The sequence below is a fragment of the Ceratosolen solmsi genome, unplaced genomic scaffold, assembly GCF_000503995.2.
Source record: "Ceratosolen solmsi marchali unplaced genomic scaffold, CerSol_1.0 scaffold7, whole genome shotgun sequence".
NCBI lineage: Eukaryota > Metazoa > Arthropoda > Insecta > Hymenoptera > Agaonidae > Ceratosolen > Ceratosolen solmsi.
Window position 1 is genome coordinate 6220136 of NW_011948413.1, and position 8145 is coordinate 6228280.

Sequence of the window (8145 nt, forward strand, 5' to 3'; positions counted from 1 at the left end):
TTAATGGAACGAATTATATGCATCTTTGTGCCAAATATACAATTACAACAATAACAATAAATAAATTGATAAATAAATGAAAAATTTCTCCTTAATTTTGTAATTTACAATACTGGATGAAAATGTGTCGAGAATGTCATAAACTGTTTTTTCTTTTTTCTTGTTTTTCAAGGATAAATGCATTTAAGTAACTAAAAAATCTTTTAACAAAGACACTTACTCGAAGACATTTAATTTGTGAATATTACTTTCCAACATTTTCCATATTTAATACTCAATATATAATATCGAGATCATTTCAATTAGACTACGCTATCTTTTTCATCTTTTTATTTTTCCTTTTAAATGAATATTTATGTCTACAGCTTAAATCGATTACAGTAATATTGACATTTTATCTATTTAATTAATTCCCTATAGAAATCATAAAGTTTTCAGTAATTTACATAGAAGCTTAATTATATTATTATTTATTTAATTATATATATATATATATATATATATATATATACATATATAATTAATTAATTATATACATAATACGATCGTATAAAGAATTTCATATATAATGAGTTGTGTACATATTATGCCTTAATTAGTAGGAATTTTATCGATTAAACGTTAATCGTATATCGCCAATGTACAGAGTGTCAAAGTATGTGAAATAATTTGTAGTCCGTTCAATACAATTAGAATTGAAGTCTTTATTTTAATGAACAAAGAAAATGAATAAGCGAGTTTAACAAATGTACGATCGACGCCAGATGCCGTATTTAAAAGAGAAGAAAGTAAGGCTGCCCGCAACGTTGATACAAAAGATATAGCAATAGAATAGAATTGATTAGTTAAAAGTAAAACGAATTAATCAAAAAAATATAGCCGTGAGTATGGATATACATGCGCTACTAAACGGATTTTGATCGTCAGGTAGAAGAGCAATAGGCATTTGTTTATGTAAGAGCAATGGGGAAAGTAAGCTATTGTTGTTAAATGGATAATACATGCTTATATATATCGACTATATTTCTATTTCTTTCACTCTCTTGTTCCTATACTCACTCACAATAATGGACGGAAAAATAAGAAAACTAATGATCGGTGATTACCAAGGAACGTGTACACAGGTTATTTACCGCTAATGAGATACTGATTCATCGCTGATCAGACATTACCGTATTTCTTTAACTATAACCTAACCGAGCTTTGCCTGTCATATTCTCTCATGATCTTGATTGTCTTTATCCGAATTCATTTTGAGACTCATTTTCTGTATTCAAGCGAAGGAAATTACTAGGACAGCAGTGATATAGTAATTTTATTATCTTATAAAGAGTTTCATTGAACTACAAATAAGTCTAGAATTTATATTTTAAAATCTATTTTATTTCTATTTTTTTTAATATATATATAGTTTTACCAAACTGTCATAATTATTCGATAATATTGCCGATAATATTATAAATAAAATAGATAACCATTTTGAAAATAAATCTCACACTTATTATTATATTTGATGACATACAGCAATTAATAAGTAATTTCACGTTATTGTAAGAAAATGAAAAAACGATGTGAACTTGAGGACCCATTTACATGATTATATCTTACGAAACTTACTTCAACTCAATCACTTTAATTGCTAGAAAGGAGATGGATATTACCTTAGCAATTTCATGATTTTCACGCTTTGCAAAATCGAACGCTACCTTATAAAACCCGTGAGTTCGGTGTTTTATGAGATTACAGTGAATTATAGTATTTGCTGACTCTATTTATCACCTATTTACCATATTATACTGTTTATGAATAAAATTATAATCTATCGAACAAAACGTTCAAAATCTTTTCATGCATTCAAATTTACAATACTTCTTATCTTTTAAATAAATGAAATAAAAATTATAATTTTTACAATATCGTTTATTCTAAGCATACTAATACATTTCACGTACATTTATGTATTAAAATTTGTTTTCATTTTTAACTTGATTGACAAATTATTATTCATATGCCTATAATTATATATACTGAATTAAGTACTTTATTATTAATTAAGAATCACTTTTGAATATATAGTCTCAAAAAATGTAATTCTAATACACTAATAATTAAATATCTATTTTGTTATTTTAACAACAAAATTTTCTTTTCTTTATTTAAATTATATTAGTCATATATTAGTCAAATCAACTGTTTTATTGGATTTTCATATAAATAAAAAATTTATTTAAGACTAACTCAAATAAATATGATTAAACGAGTCAACTTATTGCATCGTATTACGAACTTACGTACCGCATCTTGTATGTATTTTTTATTATTACTATTCTTATCCCTCGTTATTAACTTAAATAACTCCTTCAATACTCTTAAGCGTTATATTTTCAGTTTTTAATTGTAATGCGGTTCTTTTTTTCTTTTTCTTTTTTTTTTTTTTTTTTTTTTTTTTTTTGAATTGTCGATATAATTGCAATGCATCTAGATAAAGTTCTCAGAATTTTCTTCATCACTTACTTCGTGAACATTTAATTACTCGCTGGCCTATTGTAAGGAAATTCACATTGCTAATCTCGTTTAATTGTTTTCAAATAATAGGCAAAATTCAATATTATAAAATATTAGGAAAACTTTTGAAGAGGAGAGAAGTCGTAAGACAATTCGGCAACTATTAAGTTAACTGTATTTCTATATTAATCTAAGTTAATCTTTATTTCTTATATTAAATAAAATTGTTTTCTAAAAAATAAAATCCCTATTTCGTGAATTTTTATAAGAAGCATTAAGTCTTATTTGCTTTATTCATTTGATTGAAAGAATTAATATTCGCTTTTCAATTAATTCATAGTTCCGTTTCTAATAAATACATTTTAAAAATTAGATTTTTTTGAAAAACTGATGTTATTATTTAAAATAATTACTTATATTTAAGTTTCAATGTATATTAAGTCACAAACACAATTTATTTTGCGTTGAATTTAATGTCATTTGAAATGATTATATCGAATTATTTTATCCTAGACGTATTATTATATTTTTTATTATATTTTATAGGTATTTTATATTTTATAGGTTTTCTTCTTACTATTCTTTTATATATCTAATTGATCATCTAATACTAAGTAGTATAATTATTAAAATTCTACTGATCGATTGTTCTTGGAACTTTATATTTTCGTTTGAAATTCGAATTATGCATATATATATATATATATATATATATATATATATATTGTAAATTGTCCCTATTCTATGGTATTTCAAACAACAAGAATTAATTTTATATTTGATTTTGGAATTTCATTGAAAATAATAAAAATAATTAGTAACTAATTAAATCGTACTGTATGTTAAAATATTGATTATAAATAATATACATAAAATTAATAAAAATTACTTGATTAACATTATGTTTCCTTAATTGCTTGTCAGTTTGTACTTGAAATTCAAAAAGAAAATTAAATACAATTTTTTTATAATTTAAACATATGATCTATCCTCGTATTAAAACAAAATATATATTTATATATAATTTTAATTACATAAGAAGAAACTATTTTTTATCCAACTTATTATATCCTTTTCAATTTATATTGCATTATGAATTTGAAATTCCAAACTCATACACATAAATGTCAAATATTAGTAACTGGTGTTTTTCTAATATTTACCTTTCCATTTTTATGTAGAGCTATAATGGTTGTTATTTCTATAATTATTTAATATATTTTTTAAATAAAATTCATGTTATAGAATAATGTTCATCGATATATTAATTTGCTTAAAGGATCAATTTCTTATTGATTTAAAATTTATTTAGAATACTTCTACTCTTACTATTGATTTTTTAAGAACTAAATTTGCAAATACTAAACTATATCAATATATTAACAAACTATTTCAAAAATTTTATATAAACAGAATATTTACTGTAAATTCATGATAAATAATATATATTTATGTACAGCAAGCAACTAAATCATATATATGATAATAATACAGATATTTCTACAATGTTTTTGCAAGAAAATCTACTTTCGCAATAACAAAAACAAATCACTGTCATGGGATACATCTAAACTCGCTTGGAATTTTAGATGAAATAGAGTATAATGTATGTTTACTTTAATAAGAGAAATTCTTAATAATCTGCCATTCATACTTAGAACATATGAATGTAAAGCTTATTATAAGTTTACAAATGAATTGAAAACTCCTTGTAAGGATAACAAAATTTCAACTTTTTTTCCCTATTTTAATATAAATGTTTAAAACTTAAATGACTAAGCTCTATCTACATATTTTTGCTTAAATTGAGGTATTTATCTAAAAAACTAAATCTTCAAGTAATAAATTAAAATTAAATATCATTTTTATATATCATAGATTGACGTTTTCGATTTTAATATTTAATAAAACTAGGAGCTAAGTAAACGTTCAAATGTTTCAATTGCTTTTATAATATATATATATATAAGTAAAAATACATTCATGTAATTGTATTTATAACGTAAAATTATTTTTTTACGAATCTTTTAAATGTTCAAATATTTGTATAATTTTAACGCCTACTGTAATGTCAATAAATATTTTCTTATAATGCATGTTTTTTAATAATTATTTTGGAATTTTAGCATTCCTTGGAGATTTACTAACCGATATTTTCGTAATCCTATAAATTATTTAAAGTTTTCAATCATAAGATATTTTTTCAAACTTCGATTAGTTTTCAGTAGTGTTCTTAAATGAGTATATTTTAATTATCATCATTTAAGAATTCGATTATGTACGTTTTATGAAAATACGTATATGTTTAATGAACCTGGGAGATTAATGAAAAACAAACAATTTTTATGTATCAAGAATATTATTATTATACTCACGACACAAAACAATAACATATAAAAAGTCACAACACGGAATAATGTAAAATAATAAAGCGATAGATCGGTATAATTTATTGCCAATGTTAAGGGCTCGGACATTCATCATTTTTTTATAATATTTCCAATTAAATTATCAACCGATAATATGTTGTTCATAATGGACATATTGAAAGTGTAAAAATTAATGATAGATGTAAAATTTTCTTTATCTTTATCTTTTAACGAAATCTAAAAATCGTTCGTTTATTCATTTAACAAGTTTACATCACATCAAATTCTGTTTTAATTGCAAAAATGAGTTTATTATAAAAGATATAAAAAATTATAAAAGATATCGCATAAAGTATATATTTGAAATTGAGTGATCGATCTCTAAGCGCTGCATTCCCATTATTAGCAAAAAGTGGAGTAATAAAATCCATCTAAATAAAATCCGAGTTAAAAATATATTGTATTCATTAAACATGTATACATTCAAGTACATAGGTTGAAGTATATATACGTTAACTATAAATTGTAAAAAAAAAAAAAGGCAGAAGGACATCATAAATTTTAGCATTGAGAATGAAATTTTTTGAAATTTTTATTTGCCCATAAAGTCTTGTCAACGGTTTTTAAAGACTTAAAAGAAAGAAAGAAAGAAAAACAAAAAAGAACACCTGCTCGGTCATAACGATCCATATACGTTCTTTTACGTTGCAAAAATATACAATGAAAAATTCAGAGTTTGACAAAAGAGAACCGAACATACAAGTAGCAGCAAGTAAATGTGCCCAATGTCCGCTTTGAGAGTCGAAGTCACAAGGAAGGCCTTTGCGAATTGCCTTTCTTCTCTTATTTTCTCATTTTTATGACGCGATTCTCCTTTCTTGTAGATTCTTCGCTTTTGATGGTACAGAGCGTCGAAGAGAGACAGACAGAGCAGACCAAACAGACAGAACAGACAGCTAGAGCTGACAGACAGACATACAGAACAGACAGATAAGCAGACTAGCAATGAAAGAGAGAGGGAGAGGTGAGAGTGAGAGGATACGAGACAGCGAGAGAGTGAGAGAGGAACGATAATGGCGTAGGGGGTGGGGGAGATGAGAGGGAGAATGGAAGGTAGGAAAAGAGCGAGCGGTCGTTCGTTTCTTTTGTTGAGGAGCGAGCGCGTGTACGGTTCTCTTCTTTCTCCTCTTAAACGAGTCTCGCTCTTTTCTTTTTTCTTGTTAGCGCTGCGTCCTCGTGCGCTAGCTGAAAAGAGTCAGTGAATACGTGCGGCAATCAACCCCTTGCCGCCGGCTGGCATTCTTGACACTTGCACACTATCGCAACAATAGCTTATAAAAGTGATTGCAGCAGCCTCCCCATAAATATCTGCGATTATTCACCTTTTCTCGCACATTTCCCGATTATACCCAATAGTCAATAGTTAACGACCTCCACCGATGTTGCTTATTTGTTTCCCAACTTAATATCAAGTTCTCCAAATGCATCGTTCCAATAATTCCAATAAGCTCATCATCATTACGTCATAAGGACCTTAAAAGTCTTTTAAAACTTTCTCAGTTATAAATTTGAGGCTTGTGTGTTGAAAAGGTTCGTCTTTTAAACTAGTCAATAATAATTACTTTTATTACAAATATATATATTTATTGTATAAAATTGTTTATAAGTTGTTATAAAAATACTGTACAATCAACTTGGTTCTAAATTGAATTCAACATACGGATAATTTATATGCTTTAAAAATGTTTATAAATCTTACGTGTAAATATTCATTTGCATAAATATTTATTTTATACAAATTATTTCACATGCGTGCACGCACGCACATAGATACACAGACAAACATATCAAATAGACAGAGAAAATAAATAGTGCCATCCTTTTAATAAATTACAGTCTCTGAAGTTGAAAGTCTTTTTACACATTTATTATATAATAAAAAGGAAATGTAATTTGTATCAATTATAATTACAGATGTAATTTAAAAATGTTTAAAGTATTTTTCATTTGTTAATTAATAAAATATTTGTATATGTTTCTCGATTTTATTTAATTAATATTGAATATAGTTTTTAAAATTAAAAGGATTATGGAATTTCATTCAAATTATAGTGTTATAATCGCACACACGTGCACACACACACACACACACACACACACACACACATATATTTTTGTATAAAAAGAAGAAGGTCTACATATTAAATACAAATTATTTAAATTTTTAATTTCGATTAAAATCAGTTTAAAAAATGTAACCTAAAATTTACAATACAAACTGTTAAAATGACATTTAATAATCCGCAGCGTTGCTTGCTAAATAATCACGACGACCAATGTTCGATGCTTGTTTGTTCTGGATTGCTTCCAATTTCGGACATTCTGTAATTCGGTGACCAAGACCACCGCAATAACTGCACCCTTGCTCGTCTATAAAATAAAGATACATTTTTTAATGCAATGTCATGCTGTATATTATATATTACTTTGCAAAAAAAAAAAACGTAAATTTAATCTTACCGCCAACATTGAGATACTTTTCATTTTCAGAACACAGCTCAAGCAAGAATGGAGGAATCTTTTGTTTTGCTTCTCTAAGTAAATGTTTCAAATCGAGGAGAACTGATTCGTCATTAGCTTTATTGATAAATGTCGTTGCAATTCCTGTATGACCTGAACGGCCTGTTCTACCAATCCTGTGAACTGAAATAAAAAATTATTTTGTTAAAGGAGTAATATTAACTTTTAATTGTAACAAATAATTTTTTATACTTACCATAATTTTCAACATCATCTGGCATATCATAATTAATAACATGCTGAATGTTTGCAAAGTCAAGACCCTTTGACGCTACATCTGTAGCAACTAAAACATCCTTCTTTCCGGCTCTAAAAGCTTCCACTGATCTCGATCTCTCTTCCTGGTCTATTTAATATTTCACATATTTTTAATATTATTCAATAAACGCATAATATTCTTTTGTTAAAAAAAAAAAAAAAAAAAAAAAAAAAAAGAGAGAAAAAAAAGAAGCAAAAAACCCATATATTTATTTAAAAAAGAACATTTAATATAGAATACCTTTTCCACCATGAATGGCAACAGCTTCGACACCTTTCAATAAAAGATATTCGTGAATTGCATCAACGTCTTGTTTTTTTTCAGCAAATATAAGCACCGGCGGTGGTGTCTTTTTCAAACACTCCAGAAGATAAACAATTTTTGCTTCTTGCTTTACATATTCGACTTCTTGGATGACATTCATGGAAGCAG

The 8145-nt window shown here is 26.2% G+C and overlaps 1 protein-coding gene across 1 annotated transcript in view; it reads right to left on the bottom strand.

Moving 5' to 3' along the window:
* Nucleotides 1-7118: 7118 nt before the first annotated feature.
* The window catches only part of abs (ATP-dependent RNA helicase abstrakt), a 3161-nt gene continuing 2134 nt past the window's right edge, over nt 7119-8145 (bottom strand). Inside the window, exons 7-10 of the mRNA XM_011506103.1 lie at nt 7954-8145; nt 7651-7800; nt 7395-7577; nt 7119-7304 (exon numbers count right to left, since the gene is read on the bottom strand). The exon at nt 7954-8145 is cut by the window's right edge and continues 103 nt beyond it. Of these exons, the coding sequence (XP_011504405.1) occupies nt 7168-7304; nt 7395-7577; nt 7651-7800; nt 7954-8145 (662 nt within the window). The 3' untranslated portion in view covers nt 7119-7167. The remainder of the gene's footprint in view (nt 7305-7394; nt 7578-7650; nt 7801-7953) is intronic.